Source organism: Pelophylax lessonae (genome assembly GCF_965119305.1).
Source record: "Pelophylax lessonae genome assembly, chromosome: 12".
NCBI lineage: Eukaryota > Metazoa > Chordata > Amphibia > Anura > Ranidae > Pelophylax > Pelophylax lessonae.
The window spans coordinates 122,439,268-122,458,147 of record NC_138779.1 but is presented as its reverse complement, the minus strand read 5'-3'; the positions used below and the strand labels follow the sequence as shown (position 1 = coordinate 122,458,147).

The following is an 18,880-nucleotide window of genomic DNA, read 5'->3' as shown; positions in this document are numbered from 1 at the left end:
GTGCACGATTTACTTTTGAGGTCGCGGCAACTGAAGCCGCGGCAGTGGAAACGTGCCCCATTGAAAACAATGGGTTTTGACTTGCTGTGCGACTTGACATGTGTCAAGTCGCACCGCAAGTCGCACTAGTGGAAACCGAGCCTGATGGTAGAGGTAATGCACATAATAAAAATACTCCAAGGGAAGGTTTGTTTTCATTTCAATCACAACAATTGTATTACATTTATTTTAATGACCCTAATTAAACTCCAAGTCTTTGCATTCAGTGACAGCACTAAATAGTTAGGACAATGCAGGGTTGCCTGCTGCAAAGGTGTTCCAATGTAGAAAGAAAAAACTATAGAGGGAAAACTATTTCCTCTACTGTATGTATTGCAGAGATGTAGAGCTGTACTGTGTGTGTTTGTGTTTGTTTGTTTTTTTGTTTTGTTTTTTGACTTTGCCCTGACATACACTTTAGTGCCGGTTCACACTAGGGCGACCTGTGAGGCGACCTGGTCGCCTCACAGGTCGCCGCAGGTCGCCTCCAATAGGGAAGCTACGGACCCGTTCTAATAGGAGCGACACAAGTCGCTCCGACCTAGAAAAAGGGTCCGGAGCTTCTTTGGGGCGACCAGGAGGCGACCGCCATAGACTTCAATGTTATGAAGTCTGTGGCGGCCGCTCCGAGGTCGCGGCGCGCTGCTCGCACCGCGACCTCGGAGGTCGCCACCCGAAGTAGCGTCGCGGTAGTGTGAACTGGCGCTTAAAGTGATTGTTAAGTCTTTTTTTTTTTCATTGAAATAAAAAGATGTTATACTTACCTACTCTGTGCAATGGTATGGCACAAAACGGTCCCTACCTCCTCTTCAGGATTGCTCTGCCTGCGCTCTCCTCCCTTCTGTAGATGCCCCCTTAGCAAGCTGTGTGCTGAAGAGGCACCCGTTCGGGAAAGTTTCTGATCCAGGCTATGAGTGTCTATAGACACACACATAGTGCTGATAAGCTCCACCCCTCACTTCTCACAGAGGTGTGATTTACTATGTGATTTACTATGACTCCCGCTGCTGTCTGTGTCTCCTGTGAGACCAGGAAGAGGGAAGAACGGTGTTGCAGCGGGGGCAATGTTGGATTGTGAAAGGAGTCAGGTGAGTGTTTGTAGATGGGGTGGAGAGTAAGTTGTGGAGAGATTTTTATCTTAATACAGAGAATGCATAAGGGAAAAAAAGAAAAAAAAAAAGGGTTTGAATTTAGAACAACTTTATTTATGGTGTACTAAGGTAAGATTTTCTGTTCTAATTTTAGGTCTTCTTCAACAAAATCTTATTGCTTTGCCTCATCAACAAGGCGGTACATTGCAGTCTCAAGCTGGAATGGGCCTAGTTAACCAGGTATGGCACCATTCTTGCATGGATTAGTTACATTTCTAGATTTTAAAAAAATTGATAAATATCATTAATCAATTTGTACTTTTGACATAGGCAGTTGGACGGCCCAGCCTTTCAGGGTCTTCTGTAGAACCGCATTTAGAATTAGGACAGCACTTGCATCCTCCAAAACACATATCTGTTGCTCCAGATGAACCCAGTGATTTAGAAGAACTGGAAAAGTTTGCTAAAACATTCAAGCAGAGGCGAATAAAACTAGGCTTTACACAGGTAAGGCTATACTTCTTCCTGTTGCTTACAATGTGTTAGTGGAATTATGTATAGGTTACAGGATAAAAAATACTGTGCATGAATATTAAATCTGCAAATCTTTTTATTCTGCATGGCAAACACACAATGATTTCTTGAAATTTTACTACTGTGCAATGTTTTAGAGCCAACTCAGAGCCTGTGCTTATTGTATATAGTGTGGTTATAATGCACACTTATATTTGTTGACTGCAAATACAGTTTTTTTTTTCTTGTAAGAAAGCCTAAGCTAAATATACATTGTATGGATCTACAGATCTTAGCTGTACCCCAGTGAACACATTTAAAGCAGGCCCACAGTTATAAAAAAAAAAAAAAAAAAGTATAAAGCAACATTGGCACCAAGGAGTAGACATCATAAGGCAACATTAACTACATAAAAAAAAAAAAAAAAGCATATCTGTGCTCAGACACATTTATGTAAATAAACAGATATTACATAATCAATAGTAGCAGCCAGTAAGCAAAGTCCATTTGATTTTGAACCTCATTAATTAGAAGCAGTTTTCCATCCAGAGTGAAAAGTTAGTGATCTTTAACCTTTCTGAGCCACTGCGGCTTTCAGAAGGTAATGCGTATAAACCACCTCCCAACACCTCGTGCCCTGGCATCCCATGTGGCAATAACTAGGCCTCTAAATATTCCATATAGGCACCAAGCATTGCATTGAGGAAATCAAAGTGGGGGGCCTGTCTGCCTGACTATGCTCCAATTCATGTCTCCAACATTGCTTGACTGCAATATTTCAGCTACACAATAATAATCACACGTTGAAAGAAAAATGTTACTCTTGTCCAGAAGGGATACTCACTGTATCCCTGTCACATGGTCCAGGTACATAGTCTCTCCTAAAGAAGGGGATCAGTTTTCAGGCAGAGTCTTAAATGGACTTTGCATTGACATGTCTCTGCTAAGTTCTTTTGGAGGAGATCAGAGCATGTAGGCAGGTTGCCCTACAGAATGTTCAATAAACAAGTAATTTTCTAGACTGTCTTCCTCAATTAGCTTTCTCTGTGGGTCCAATGCAAAGCCTAGACGACTTCCCTACAGCATTATCTCAGTGCTGCCTGCCACTGGTTCTTAAGAGTGCTTAACTGGCTGGCAGTTCCCTGGTCTAATCTGGAGGGACAGCAGTCTTCTCTACTGGCCAGGTTCAAATGCTGTGCCAGTGAAAGTGGGCAGGCCGATAAAGGGAGCAGGCCAGGGGTGTCACAGTGAGTGAGGTGCCTGTACTCAGAAGGAGGAGAGTTCTTAGTGAGCACCCGCCTCTCTTATGCCCACACTGAGCTGCTATTGTAGGAAGAAGTGAGCAGAATTCTCCTCCAGCAGCTATTAAGGCCCCTGCTCCTTCTGACACTCCTCTCAGTGAGATAGGGGCAAAATGCAATGGACTCAACCATCCAGCACGCTCTCCCACCCTCTACAATAAAACATTGAGCCCAGGGCACGTGTTCCTTCTGCCCCTTCCCCCTTGACCTGGCTTTGGTGTATGGCTCCAAAACTTTGCTAAATTATGAAAACATGATAGTTCAGATTTTAGGAACACCTCATTGTATTATATACAGGTTAGGTGATCTGGAACTGCCAAAAATCAGCAGCTTAGTATGACACAAAAAGAATCCTCATTGACAATATGTATTTTAATGATAGAACTCATTCATTAGATATCACGATGTAACCAATAGCTGGACCGCAGATTAGAGAATGTGTAATTATGAGTTTATGTATTACAAATATTAACACACTGTACGTATAAATGTATTTATTTGGTAACAGGGTGATGTTGGCCTGGCTATGGGGAAGTTGTATGGAAATGATTTTAGCCAAACGACAATATCTCGATTTGAAGCTCTAAACCTGAGTTTTAAAAACATGTGTAAGCTGAAACCTCTTTTGGAGAAATGGCTAAGTGATGCAGGTAATACTGATATGATTATGTACGAATGAAATGATGCGCACTACGTCATTATGTAAGATAAATCTTATGTTTGAAAAGGACAGATGCCAAATAGGGACAGATATAGTCATCTTTTTTTTGGCCTTTTAGAATCTGCCCCATCTGATTCCGCTATGACACAAAACAGCACATATCCACAATTAAGTGAGATGTTTGGGCGGAAAAGGAAAAAAAGGACAAGTATAGAGACTAACATACGCCTGACTTTGGAGAAACGGTTTCAAGATGTAAGTAATATTATATGAGGCTCTTATTATTTTCTACTACTACTCTCTGCACAATTACTGTCAGTTACCTATACAGACATTGTACATTTCCTCTTCTAGAACCCAAAACCAAGTTCAGAGGAAATCAGCATGATAGCTGAACAGTTGGCTATGGAGAAGGAAGTGGTACGAGTTTGGTTCTGCAATCGTCGCCAGAAGGAAAAAAGAATTAACTGTCCAATTAACTTGCCTCTGAAGTCTCCTATCTATAATTCAAGAATGGTAAGACCTAAAACTCTCTAGAATAGGGAACCTACTATATTTACTAAACCGTAGCATTCAAAGTTGGCTATTTTAGGTCTAGTCTTGTTCTTGCTATTAAAACCTACATCTTCAGTAAAAAAAAAAGAAAAAAAAAAGAAGAAGAAATATAAGGAAATCAACTAAATGAACACTGTAAGACTAAGCATGAACAAATACAAACAATTATGATAAATTGCAATTCTGAATTTTTCTTTTGGAAGAAATTGTCATCAAATTAAGAGATTGTTTACACAGGGTTTTGCTGGCCTCAGAACTGCCTTTCTTTCCATATAAATCAATGGGAATGCAAAAACAGCTTGACACAGCTTAATACAGCTTAGCCACATGCACACTAGCACTTACGCCCACGTACATATGTGGATGCCTGGGCAGGAAGCTTGAAGCCCAGCAGCCAGAAAGGGAAAGGTGCCGATAGCCAATGCCTCTCCATCCATTCACTGTGAGTGCAGTCTCCCCCCCCCCCCCCTCCTTCCCTTCTCTCTCCTGCCTCCCAGTGAGTACTCTAATGTAAGGGGAACGCTGATATAAGGGGTGCTCTGTGGACTCTGATGTAAGGGGAGCTTTGGTGAGCAGAGAGCATATATTGATTGCTTTGCGCAAGTTATAGTGTCTACAAACTATGGGATAGATTTACAAACTTTTTACTAGTTTTTACTAGTAATGGAACCAATTTTTAGCGGGACTATGACATTGGTGTGGACAAATCTGACACTAAGTGACACTTTTTGGGGACCAGGGACATTACAGCAATCAGTGGTACAAAAAAATGAACTGTCAATGTATAAATGACACTGGCAGGCAAGGGGTCAACATCAGGGGCAATCAAAGGGTTAACTGTGTTCCCTGGGTGTGCTTTCGTACTGCGTAGGGGATGGACTAACTGGAAGAAGAGAGACATCTCTGTTCCTGATTAGGAACACAAGATCTCTCTCTCCCTCTGTGACAGAACACTGGTCTGCCTTGTTTACATATGCAGACCGCCAATAGGTCTCTCCTATCGATCAGCGGATCCCATCGCAGCCTCTGGCCCCCTGATTGGCTCCCGCTGTGTCCAATCACAGGGAGAAAATGGCTCCGGCGGCGTGCTCGCAAGCCCCAGAGCCCACAATGAGAATCACGTACAAGTACATGATTTTGTGCTTAAGGGCCGCTCTGTCGCATTAAAAGTACATGGGGCGGTCCATAAGAGGTTAAAGGGGAATGCTGGGAACTCTCATGTAAGAGGGGTCTCTGGTTACCAGAGATCCCCTTATATCACAGTTCCCCTTTACACCAGAGTCTGCAACATTCCTTCTTACATCAGAGTTCCCTCCTTACATCAGAGTTCTCAGTGTTCCCCCTTTAATTAGAGTCCCCAGAGTTCTCCCTTACATTTGAGTCTGCAGAGTGGCCCCTTACAGTGTAAGGGAACTCTGCAACTTCAGATGTAAGGGGAAACTTTGTGGATTCAGATGTAAGGGGAAACTCTGTGAATTCATATGTAAAGGGAAATTCTGACGATTCAGATGTAAAGAGAAACTCTGAGGATTCAGATGTAAAGGGAAACTGCAGATTCAGATGTAAAGGGGAACACTGCAGATTCAGATGAAAAGAGGAACTCTGCGGACTCTAAAGTAAGGGGGGACTCTTGTGACTAAATCCATATGATTAGACATGTTATTTAATCCCAGAATATTGGGGATGCACCGATATGTCGGTCGCTGAAAATTATCGGTTAAAAATAGGGTTATCGGCGTGTTGCCGATAAAAAAAAAAAAAGTGTCAATAATGGCATGCTGTGTCCTATTGACTTCAATGCAAAATCGTGTGCTGTTGACTTCAATGCAAAATTGCGTCCCGTTGACTTCAATGCAAAAACGCCAGCCACATAACAAAATTTAAAAAAGAAAACTATCTGTTTAAATTTTGGTTTTTGGCCAAGTACATCCTGAGTTTTCATTTTATATATATCAAAATATATAAAAAGTGTGTACTTCAAAAAAATTTAAAATTGCTGTACGCCGCTGAAGTGTTTGGGTTTGACTTGAAGAAAAGGTGATAACTCTACCCATGACGGCAGGAAAGGGGCCTGCTGTGGGACTGTAATAAAGGGCCCCGCAATGGGAGTAAAGGGCCCCAGGATCAATGAGAAGGGCCCTGGGCTTGGACGGAAGAGGGGAGTCAGGGGGAGCCCTGCCTGGATTCTTGCACCAGGGCCCTGAAGGTTCTAGTTACGCCTCTGAAAATGCAGATTTATGAAAATAGTGCCTTTCAATAGTTAAATATTTATTTCATGCTATTAGATGCTGATTCCATAACAGTAGTCAATATTTGTTTGTAAATTGAAAATTTTGACAAGAAAATTGATGTGTATAAGTAGTACAGTAAAAATAATTCATCTATCAATCAAACTATACCATGCTAAAAACGTACCTAGGAAGCAAGAGGCTGTCTTCACATATCAATAATGAGCACATCAATGCTACAACATGGCATTGCGATCAGTAGATAATAATATGTATTACTAATACTGCCCATAAAGTCAGGTGGGAGAGGGTAATTGTAGAACTCGGGTGAATAAAAAATAGAACACAACATAGGAGATGTTTTGTACATGCTGGATGAAAATGATATATATATATATATATATATATATATATATATATATATATATATACTGTATATATATATATATATATATATATATATATATATATACACACACACACACACACACACACACTCTGTATAGTGTGCTGTTGCCATAATGATGTTGTTTTTCTGTGTCAGGTATCAACGTCTGGTTCTTTGGGGTCCTTAGCTATCGCTCCGCACAGCACAATGACCAGCACAGGTAAGATAACATTAGCAGAGGCAAAATTAACACATACACTGCAGATATCGAGCCTATTAAAGTGTAACTACTTTTTTTATTTTTTCATTTTAGATAGCGTAAAGGAGGGTTATAACCCCTGTTGGGGTTTTTATTTTTTTGCCATCTATGTCCCATTGGGGAGATGTTCCTTCACTTCCTGTCCCATAGCCAAAACAGGAAATGAGAGAAAATCCCTCCAAAGTGAGGGAGTCCCAGTGTGTCACCAGAACTAGTGTCCCTATTAATTTTAGTGTTCTGATGTTAACTTAAATTTGGGATTTTCTTTTACTTTTAATTTCAATGATAACGGTAAACAGGAGAGGATGAATGTCCTTAATGGGGGCACAAACAACCATAAAATCTGACAGGTGTTCCACTTCCTCTTTACTCTCTCTAAAACTATAAAAAAAAAATGTTTTGGCTCTTGTTACACTTTAACAAACCATGCAGAATATTTCAAGTTTTAAAATCCAATAGGTACTTAATTTACATGTTTGATATCTGAAACAGTAAATAAATATTATTTATGGATTTGCGTGCGTTGTTTTTTTTTTATTTACAGGAGTGAAAATGTTTATTTTTGTCAATAGCAGCATAAAACCTTTTACATGCACCGATACTGCTAATGCTATTATGGGCTGCAATTGCATTACTTTTCCCTGCACCTTTGGTGCTCCAAAGTGCATCTCTGCTAGCAGTCTTCTGTTCCTCTGTGTATGACTTGGCTTGGCTGAAAACTCTCCTGGCTCTCCACCCGGCATCGGCAGACTACCCGCTTCTGGACCTGACCCCGGCTTGTTCCTGCTCCCACTTCCTCACTCTTGCTGTGTGTTTATTGTTTTTTGCTCCAATAAACTGCTTTATTTTACCTGCATCCCTGTGTGGTCGGGTTTCCTGGCACCCTGACAGTACACAAGGGCCATGAATCCTGACGATGCAAGTGCTCCTATGCTCCCCATGCTGGTTACCAGGCTCGATTAACAAGATCACCTTTTGGGTCAGTTCGCTTAGGCGTTGCAGATGTTGCTTGCACGCACAGCGCACAACACTCCTGGTGCTGCAAGGCCAGTGATTCCTCCTGTTGTTGCACCTCCTGCTGCTCCTGTTCCCGCTCCTTCAGTTGCAGCTGGAGCCACTGTTACCAGAAGGATGACTGGTTCAGCCCCCCTCCCGCAGCACTATGGAGGTGAACCGAGTCTGTGTCATTGCTTCCTAAACCAAGTGGGCATTTATAATGAGATGGTTCCTCAGGCGATTCCTTCTGACAGGTACAAGGTGGGCTTCCTAATCTCATTGCTTCGGCATGGGCGAATCCCTTATGGGAGAAGGGTAATCCTGTGATACTCAATTAACCGAGTTTTGTTGCCTCCTTTTGTAGGGTGTTCGATGTGCCTGCTTGCTTTGCCTCTGCTGCTAAGCTGCTCCTATCCATTCAACAGGGTATACGAACCGTTGCCGAGTATGCCATCCAATTTCGTACCCTGGCAGCAGAGGTGGGCTGGAATAATGAGGCCCTGGTGGCTGTCTTCTCCCCTGGTTTCTCCGATGCATTGAAGGACAAGATTGCGGCCAAGGATCTCCATGACGAGCTCGAGACTCTCATTTCCTTCCTGATTTTGATCGATACCAGGTTCAGGGAGAGACTATCGTTTAAGGAGCGCCTGCGGAATTCTTCTACCAGATTGGCTCCTACATTTTCTTTCCCACCCATTCCTCCCTCACATTCCACGCCTCCTGGGGATGGTGCGTCTGGCTGTGAACCCATGCAGCTGGGGTTCACTCGCCTTTCCGAGGTTGAGTGGGCCTTTAGGAGGAGGGAGGGCCGGTGCCTGTAATGCGGTCTTGGTGGGCATTTCCTGAAATCTTGTCTGACCCGTCTGGGAAATGCTAGCACCTAATGTCCTGTTGGGGGCAGAACCTAGGTGGATTTTTCTCGTCCCCAGTTTCCTGTAAAGATAAACCGCTAATCACAGTTGTCCTCTCCTGGGCAGCGTGTTTGGTGGTTACTTGGGGGTTTGTAGACTCCGGTGCTGGCAGTTATTTTATTGACAGTACATTTGCTACTGCGAATTCCATACCCTTCCAGCCTCATGTTTCTCCACTAATTGTCAAGGTGATTGATGGCACACCCCTGCAACCAGCACAGGTTACCCGGTTGATATGGCGACAGGGGCTGATCACAGGGAGTCGACCTGTTTCCAGGTTATTTCGGCCCCACACTACTCCGTTGTTTTGAGGTACCCTTGGCTTCAGAAACACAATCCGACCTTTGATTGGCAGTCAGTCGAAATCCTCTCTTGGTCTCCACAGTGTGGCATTGTTTGTATCCTTGGGCTTGTTTAGGTACTTTGTACCTCCTCGGATTCAGTGTTGCCTACTGAATATTGTGAGAATCAAGATATATTTGATAAGATGTGTGCTGGTACTCTTCCTCCTCATCGTCCATACGATTGTGCCATAGAATTGCAACCTGGTGCCATTCCCCCTCGTGGCAGGGTTTATCCTCTCTCAGTTGCGGAGAATAAGGCCATGGAGGAGTACGGTGCGAATGCGCTTGCCCGGGGGCACATTCGCAAGTCAACTTCTCCAGCGGGTGCCGTTTTTTTCTTTGTAAAGAAAAAGGGGGGTGAGTTGAGACCTTGGATTGATTATAGGGGTCTCAATCACATCATGGTCACGAATGCATACCCTATAATGCCCTTTGGCTTGTGCAATGCGCAAGCTGTCTTCCAGGAGTTCATCAGTGATGTCTTTCGTAATATGTTGCAGCAATGTGTGGTAGTCTATTTGGAAGACATCTTGATTTACTCTGACTCAACTGAATCACACTACTTGGATGTCAGACGGGTGCTGCAATGGTTACGTGAGAATGAGCTTTTCCGTAAGCTTGAGAAGTGTGAATTCCACCTGTCTCAGGTTGCCATCTTGGGCTACATCATTTCTGCTAAAGGGTTCTCCATGGACCCTTAAAAGGTTTCGAAGCTCTACAATGGCCTCGTCCCAGTGGTCTCCGTTCCATTCAGCGCTTTCTTGGGTTTGCCAACTACTATTGGAAATGGATCAGGAACTTTTCCTCTTTGGCCAAACCTATCTCAGATCTGACCAACAAGGGCAGCTATTCCCACAATTGGACGTCTACTGCCATCCAAGCTTTCAAGGCCCTTAAGTCTGCTTTTGCTTCGGCTCCCATTCTGTCTCATCCCAATCCTGGTTTGCCCTTTGTCCTAGAAGTGAATGCGTCTGAGAGGGGTGTAGGCGCCCTCCTGTCCCAGTATAGGACACCTGATGGACCCTTACTTTCTTGTGGGTTCTACTCCAAAAAGCTGTCTCCAGCTGAATGCAATTACGAGATTGGAGACAAAGAGCTCTTGGCCATTATCCTGTCCTGGCTCTCAAACAGGGGAGACACTTGTTCAAAGGTTCTATGGTTCTAGTTCTCATTCTCACTGATCATAAGACTCTGACGCATCTCTCAGAGGCCAAGAGGCTCACACTCCGTCAGGCCAGATGTGCCTTATTCTTGTCTTGTTGTGGTCTCCTATTTGCCCGGGTCCAAGAATGTTAAGGCAGATGCCTTGTCTCACCAGTATTCTGAGTTGTCCAGGGAGGACTCCGCGCTGACACCGGTCATTTCTTCAGATCATATCCTGGCTGCCATCCACACCAACTTAATCTCTCCTCTTGGGGAACATATCTTGGCTGCCCAACCTGTTGCTCCCACTGAGAGACCTGCTGGCAAATGTTTTATACCTGAGGGGTTGTGCTTCAGACTGTTACGCACGTACCACAATTCCAAGAATGTCGGTCATTCTGGTAAGAATCAGATGTCATGGGCTGTTTCCTGTCAGTTCTGGTGGCCATCTCTCCACACTGATTATGCTGTGTATGTGGCTGCTTGTTCGGTCTGTGCCCAGAACAAATCTCCTCAGCACCTTCCCTTGGGCCTACTGCATCCCATTCCCAATGGGGAGCGTCCCTAGTCTTATCTGGCCATGGATTTTACTGTGGAACTTCCCGCATCTCAAGGTTACTCCTCTGATGTAAGGGGGCCTCTGATGTAAGGGGGGCTTTGGTGAGCAGAGAGCGTATATTGATTGCTTTGCGCAAGTTATAGTGTCTACAAACTATGGGATAGATTTACAAACTTTTTACTAGTTTTTACTAGTAATGGCACCAATTTTTAGCGGGACTATGACATTGCGGAGGACAAATCTGACACTTGGTGACACTTTTTGGGGACCAGGGACACCATTACAGTAATCAGTGGTAAAAAAAAATGAACTGTCAATGTATAAATGACACTGGCAGACAAGGGGTTAACATCGGGGGCAATCAAAGAGTTAACTGTGTTCCCTGGGTGTGCTTTCTTACTGCGTAGGGGATGGACTAACTGGAGGAAGAGAGACATCTGTGTTCCTGATTAGGAACACAAGATCTCTCTCTCTCTGTGACACAACACTGCTCTGCCTTCCTGTCGGCAGCCATATTGGACATGTGCAGACTGCTGCCTCTTAAAGATTCTGATTGGATCATCACTTGTCTGCTGCCTGGGCATCACCCAGTGATGATGCTGCACACCTGACTATATCTATTACCTGATGGGTTGCAGTACTTGCCCTTGTATTTGTGCTCCAAGGTGCATCTCTGCTAGAAGTCTTCTGTTCTCCGTGTTCCTCTGTGTATGACCTGGCTTGGCTGACCACTCTCCTGGCTCTCGACCCGGCATCAGCAGATGACCCGGCATCAGCAGACAACCCGGCATTGGGAGATTACCCACTTCTGGACTTGACCCCGGGTTGCAGTTCTAGAATGGGTAGACATTTTGGTGTATTTACCTAATTGCGTCTCTAATTGAGTCTTGGAATCAGGGGGAGCTATTAAAGGGTATAGATGAATTCTCAATATGTGCACTTACAATGTTTAATGGGTTCTTGTATTACAGTAACTTCATCTTGTTCTCCTGGGAGTTCCAGCAGACCATCCTCGCCAAGTTCGGGGCTTCATTCATGTAGTCCTGGAATCTCTCTAAACAGTTCAAAACCCAATGTGAATACCTCCAGCTACAGCTCAACTGGGTGAGGTTCTTTTTTTTGCCTATGACATATATACAGTCAGACTTACAGTGGTACATTTTATTTGGCATAGACAGATTTGTCTTGTCTTGTATGTATAATAAATTGTAAGCGTACCTTCTTTGGGAGTATAATAAGCAATTAAAAGCTGAGTTCTATGGAGAAACTAAATTTGAACTTTAACTTAAAAACTGATTTATAATGCGGAAGAGAAATGCCCAGCTCACTGTTGAAATTTGATAATGCCGAAGCTGACTGCACTCCCGCGCATTCGCAGGAGTGGCAGGACCCTGGCTGGCAATTGAACTGTAAAAATTGTGAGTAAAATCAGCGCAATCCAAAAAAAAATTACTAATAAATTAATCAGACCCCAATGGCAGCATGCATTCAGTGTTGTCCATAAACCACAGGCATCAAATGAATAATCAAAAAAATGCAGCGCCAAAGGAAACTACACAGTGTAGTGACAATAAGCAAGTGTAAGGCTCCATTCACACCTGGGTGTTTTCCGTTCCAAAAACACTCAAAAGAAAAGTTTCCAAAACGCCCAAAAGTAAAACCCCATTCATTTAAATAGCCCCTGTGCACATCTGAGCGTTTTAACGGCTGAAGCAAAACGCCCAACGCTCAAAAAAGTACATGAGCTTCTTTTTGGGCAGATTACAGGCGTTTTCCATTGGTCTCTAGTCAATCTAAAAACGCCTGCACAAAAAACGCCTGTAAAACGCCTGTAAAACGCCTGCAAAAACGCCCATAAAAACGCCTGAATAAAACGCCTGAAAAACACCTGAAACAAAAACGCCCAGGTGTGAATGGAGCCTAACAAGTGATTAAATAAATAAATATATAATATGTGACAGCGATTGTATCACAAACAATCATAAGACAAAATACTATAAAAATGTGCACCATAAAACCAATATATAAAAAACAAAATTATTATTGGTGTACCAAGTCCATAGTGAAAAATAAATAATATTTTCCTTTTGTGCCATGCAGATACAATATAAAGTGCTGGTGCTCCAATTCACACACAAGTGCCTCCGTGTGCTGATTAAGTGCTCAATAGCAGCTGACCCTTATGTTTCAATGAGCCAGATAAGCTGTTTGCACTACAATGGTGCTAAGGATATGTCAGGATCACCTCCTCCTCCTCCTCCTTTCAGACCATTTATATGTGAAGGTATAAAAAGAAAGGGCTCCTAGTGCTCTCTGAATAGTATTTTATTAGGTAAAAAACTGTAAATAAAAACACTTTGCAGTGCGGCCTTGACAGGCTTAAACGGATACCGGATACTAGATGTGGCGTGTGTACCCAGGCTCTGCCCCCCATACGAGTTGCGTCACTCAATCGACTTTGTCAGGAGGGGTGGGCTAGCAATTGAGACCCAGAATCTGGCCTCCGAAATATGTCAGCGGCCAGCGGGGAGTCCTGGGACTCTGCATTGCTGGATTCAATGTGAGTTTAGTTACACTTTAGGATGGAACTTAACCCTAGCAACTTCATATAATTTTCCTTTTGCACCCCCTTTAACAGAATTCGATTTTTTTTTTTCAGGGGGGTGGAATATCTTTTTTTTTTTTTTTGAGGATCCCTCCCTGAATATTCTTATTTCTGGCCTAAACCAAACAATTGTTTTCTATGTGCCCTTGTGTTGAGCCTGCGTTAATAACATATTATAAAATACAGTCAAGTCCATAAATATTGGGACATCGACACAATTCTAATACACCACCACAATGAATTTGAAAAGAAACAAACAAGATGTGCTTTAACTGAAGACTTTCAGCTTTAATTTGAGGGTATTTACATCCAAATCAGGTGAACGGTGTAGGAATTACAACAGTTTGTATATGTGCCTCCCACTTTTTAAGGGACCAAAAGTAATGGGACAGATTAACAATCATAAATCAAACTTTCACTTTTTAATACTTGGTTGCAAATCAGTCTGAAGTCTGGAATGCATAGACATCACCAGACGCTGGGTTTCATCCCTGGTGATGCTTTGCCAGGCCTCTACTGCAACTGTCTTCAGTTCCTGCTTGTTCTTGGGGCATTTTCCCTTCAGTTTTGTCTTCAGGAAGTGAAATGCATGCTCAATCGGATTTAGGTCAGGTGATTGACTTGGCCATTGCATAAAATTCCACTTCTTTCCCTTAAACTCTTTGGTTGCTTTCGCAGTATGCTTCGGGTCATTGTCCATCTGCACTGTGAAGCGCCGTCCAATGAGTTCTGAAGCATTTGGCTGAATATGAGCAGATAATATTGCCCAAAACACTTCAGAATTAATCCTGCTGTTTTTGTCAGCAGTCACATCATCAATCAATAAATACAAGAGAACCAGTTCCATTGGCAGCCATACATGCCCACGCCATGACACTACCACCACCATGCTTCACTGATGAGGTGGTATGCTTTGGATCATGAGCAGTTCCTTTCCTTCTCAATACTCTTCTCTTCCCATCACTCTGGTACAAGTTGATCTTGGTCTCATCTGTCCATAGGATGTTGTTCCAGAACTGTGAAGGCTTTTTTAGCTGGCTGTTTGGCAAACTCTAATCTGGCCTTCCTGTTTTTGAGGCTCACCCATGGTTTACATCTTGTGGTGAACCCTCTGTATTCACTCTGGTGAAGTCTTCTCTTGATTGTTGACTTTGGCACACATATATCTACCTCCTGGAGAGTGTTCTTGATCTGGCCAACTGTTGTGAAAGGTGTTTTCTTCACCAGGGAAAGAATTCTTTGGTCTTCCACCACAGTTGCTTTCCATGGTCTTTCGGGTGTTTTGGTGTTGCTAAGCTCACCGGTGCGTTCTTTCTTTTTAAGGATGTTCCAAACAGTTGATTTGGCCACACCTAATGTTTTTGCGATCTCTCTGATGGGTTTGTTTTGTTTTTTCAGCCTAATGATGGCTTGCTTCACTGATAGTGACAGCTCTTTGGATCTCATATTGAGAGTTGACAGCAACAGATTCCAAATGCAAATAGCACACTTGAAATTAACTCTGGACCTTTTATCTGCTCTTTGTAAATGGGATAATGAGGGAATAAGACACACCTGGACATGGAACAGTTGAGCAGCCAATTGTCCCATTACTTTTGTTCCCTTAAAAAGTGGGAGGCATATATACAAACTGTTGTAATTCCTATACCTTTCACCGGATTTGGATGTAAATACCCTCAAATTAAAGCTGGAAGTTTGCAGTTAAAGCACATCTTGTTTGTTTTATTTCAAATCCATTGTGGTGGTGTATAGAGCCAAAATGATTAGAATTGTGTCAATGTCCTAATATTTATGGACCTGACTGTATATTAATATATACAGTATCTCACAAAAGTGAGTAACCCCTCACATTTTTGTAAATATTTTTTTATATCTTTTCATGTGAACACTGAAGAAATTACACTTTGCTACAATGTAAAGTAGTGAGTGTACAGCTTGTATAACAGTGTACATTTTCTGTCCCCTCAAAATAACTTAACACCCAGCCATTATTGTTTAAACCATTGGCAAGAAAAATGAGTATACCCCTAAGTGAAAATGTCCAAATTGGGCCCAATTAGCCAGTTTCCCTCCCCGGTGTCCTGTGACTTGTTAGTGTTAAAAGGACTCAGGTGTGAATAGGGAGCAGGTGTGTTTAATTTGGTATTTTCGCTCTCACTCTCTCATACTGGTCACTGGAAGTTCAACATGGCACCTCACGGCAAATAACTCTCTGAGGATCTGAAAAAATAATTGTTGTTCTACATAAAGATGGCCTAGGCTATAAGAAGATTGCCAAGACCCTGAAACTGAGCTGCAGCACAGTGGCCAAGACCATACAGTGGTTTAACAGGACAGGTCCACTCAGAACAGGCCTCGCCATGGTCGACCAAAGAAGTTGAGTGCACGTGCTCAGCGGCATATGAGTGCTGCTAGCATTGCTGCAGAGGTTGAAGGGGTAGGGGGGTTAGCCTGTCAGAGCTTAGACCATAAGCTGCACACTGCATCAAATTGGTCTGCATGGCAGTTATTCCAGAAGGAAGCCTCTAAAGATGATGCACAAGAAAGCATGCAAACAGTTTGCTGAAGACAAGCAGGCTAAGAACATGAATTAAAGGAACCATGTCCTGTGGTCTGATGAGACCAAGATAAGCTTATTTGGTTCAGATGGTGTCAAGGGTGTATGGCGGCAACCAGGTGAGGAGTACAAAGACAAGTGTGTCTTGCCTACAGTCAAACATGGTGGTGGGAGTTTCATGGCCTGGGGCGGCATGAGTGCTGCCGGCACTGGGGAGCTACAGTTCATTGAGGGAACCATGAATGCCAACATGTACTGTGACATATTGAAGCAGAGCATGATCCCCTCCCTTTTCAGACTGGGCCACAGGGCAGTCTTCTAACATGATAACGACCCCAAAAACACCTCCAAGATGACCGCTGCCTTGCTAAAGAAGCTGAGGGTAAAGGTGATGGACTGGCCAAGCATGTCTCCAGACCTAAACACTATTGAGCATCTGTGGGGCATCCTCAAACGGAAGGTGGAGGAGTGCAATTTCTTTAACATCCACCAGCTACATGATGTCGTCATGGAGGAGTGGAAGAGGACTCCAGTGGCAACCTGTGAAGCTCTGGTGAACTCCATGCCCAAGAGGGTTAAGGCAGTGCCGGAAAATAATGGTGGTCACACAAAATATTGACACTTTATGCCCAATTTGGACATTTTAACTTAGGAGTGTACTCACTTTTGTTGCCAGTGGTTTACACATAAATGGCTGTGTGTTGAGTTATTTTGAGGGGACAGAAAATTTACACTGTTATACAAGCTGTACACTCACTACTTTACTTTACATTGTAGCAAAGTGTCATTTCTTTAGTGTTGTCACATTAAAAATGATATGATAAAATATTTACAAAAAGGTGAGGGGTGTACTCATTTTTGTGAGATACTGTACATAAAACATATTACTAAACCAAGTTGATATAGAAACCCCTTATAATTACATGTAGAACACAGTTCAGTTATATAAGGAGAAGGTACATATAATTATTTATTTCTCTTTAATTGAATCTGTTGTATTACCGAGTAATAATTTAATGACTTTCTTTATGTAGACCATGGTATCGATGGAATCCTCCAACATACCTTCATTGAAGAATTTATTTTGTCTTTAATAAAAAAGAAGATAAGTTAACCAAAATAATGAAAGTGCTTCAATTAATGCAGAATGATGGAGATGACCCACAAACTGAAATCTGAAGATCATGTTGGGAAGCTTTTAAAAAATTTTCTTTTAAAACGGCTTTTTGTCTCAGGATTCCACAGACTGTACTGTGTTTCTTAACAAGCTAGAGCCATCAATGTAACATATTTTAATCATGTTTAAAATGTTGATATTTTTTTTTCACTTAGTACTGCCAAACCTTATTCACATGATGTGATCCAGAAGTCCAAAGTGAAACTATCTTAACTGCTAAATTATTTAAATGTGTAAATATTTTTCTTAGTATTTTTACTTGATGTGTGACTTTAACTATTGCATTGTAATTCTAAGGAGATTTTTTTTTTTTTTTTTTTTTTTTTTATATAAATGCTGCATATGTTGATGTAGATTTGTCTAATATTTTACACATGGTACTTACCATTGTTGATGTATATACAGTATGAAGATGTGACGTACAAAGCGAATGCTACTTAAATAAAAAAAAAAGTCTAATATGCATTATCTCTGTTTATTATTTAGCTTAAGTTTACAGATTTTATGATATTTTTAAACTTTGAAAAAGGGCTACCTCTAGGTGAGCAAGCCATCTATGCATTGCTATTTAGGGACCACGCTTGCTGAATTTCAGAGGTGCCTTGACACGGTAATATGGCTTCTACATGTATTGGAAAATAAAAACAACAAAAACCTCTGGTTTTAGCCTGAGTAGCTGAAACATTTATTTTTGCTGGCTAGCTTTAACCCCTTCCTACCAATGTAACACATAACTGTATATGTGGCCCCACCACACTGGGCTTTTTCTGTGGGCTGCATATATGCAAATATCCCTTTGTGCTGGGAGAGAGCTGCACAACGTGCCCCAAGCACAAAGACCAAGGTCTCATACTAAGGATTTCACGGAGACCAAGGTCTCATACTAAGGATTTCACGGAGACCAAGGTCTCATACTAAGGATTTCACGGAGACCAAGGTCTCATACTAACGATCGGGACCTGTAACTCCCGATTCTGGGTCGCTGTGATATCCTCTGATTGGCTACCAAAGTGATCAATCACTTTGAAGCCCACCCCTGTGTTTCTCTCTCTGTCTCTTTCCTTGCAGAAGAAAAAAAAAAGTGTATGTAAAAAATAAAAAAAAACAAATAAATAATAAAAAAATAAAATAAGAAATAAAGAAAAAATATCTAGATCAAGGTTTAATCTAGGTTAGTGCCAGGGTTAGTGTTTAGGTCAAGTAAGTGTTAAATGTCAAGGCCACGGTCAAAGGTCATGGTCAGCATATTTTGGGCAGGACTTTTTTTTTTTAATTTTACTTTTTTTTTTTAAATCAGCATCAGTGTGTTAAAATAGGAAAAAAAAAGCAAAATGCGCACTATTGCTTCTGGGATGCAAAAACAACAAATAATATACACATATGTGGTAAAGCTGTGAGCATCAGGAGCAGGAGAACTTACTTTGGGTTGTTCTTTGGTGGTAGGTTATGGTACTAACAAGAAATATACAGCTAAATTTAAAAAATATATTTATTTTTATACTATTTTGTTCCAGTTTTCTTTTGATAATAAACAAAAATCAGGAGATATCCAT

The 18,880-nt window shown here is 42.1% G+C and overlaps 1 protein-coding gene across 2 annotated transcripts in view; it reads left to right on the top strand.

Moving 5' to 3' along the window:
• POU2F3 (POU class 2 homeobox 3) overlaps positions 1-17,298 on the top strand; it is a 221,204-nt gene extending 203,906 nt beyond the window's left edge. For both annotated transcript variants that reach the window (XM_082273887.1, XM_082273888.1), the window contains exons 6-13: positions 1,285-1,370; positions 1,461-1,637; positions 3,453-3,594; positions 3,724-3,860; positions 3,960-4,121; positions 6,933-6,996; positions 11,960-12,092; positions 17,185-17,298. In XM_082273887.1, the coding sequence (XP_082130013.1) occupies positions 1,285-1,370; positions 1,461-1,637; positions 3,453-3,594; positions 3,724-3,860; positions 3,960-4,121; positions 6,933-6,996; positions 11,960-12,092; positions 17,185-17,224 (941 nt within the window). In that variant the 3' untranslated portion in view covers positions 17,225-17,298. The remainder of the gene's footprint in view (positions 1-1,284; positions 1,371-1,460; positions 1,638-3,452; positions 3,595-3,723; positions 3,861-3,959; positions 4,122-6,932; positions 6,997-11,959; positions 12,093-17,184) is intronic.
• The last annotated feature ends 1,582 nt before the right edge of the window (positions 17,299-18,880 follow it).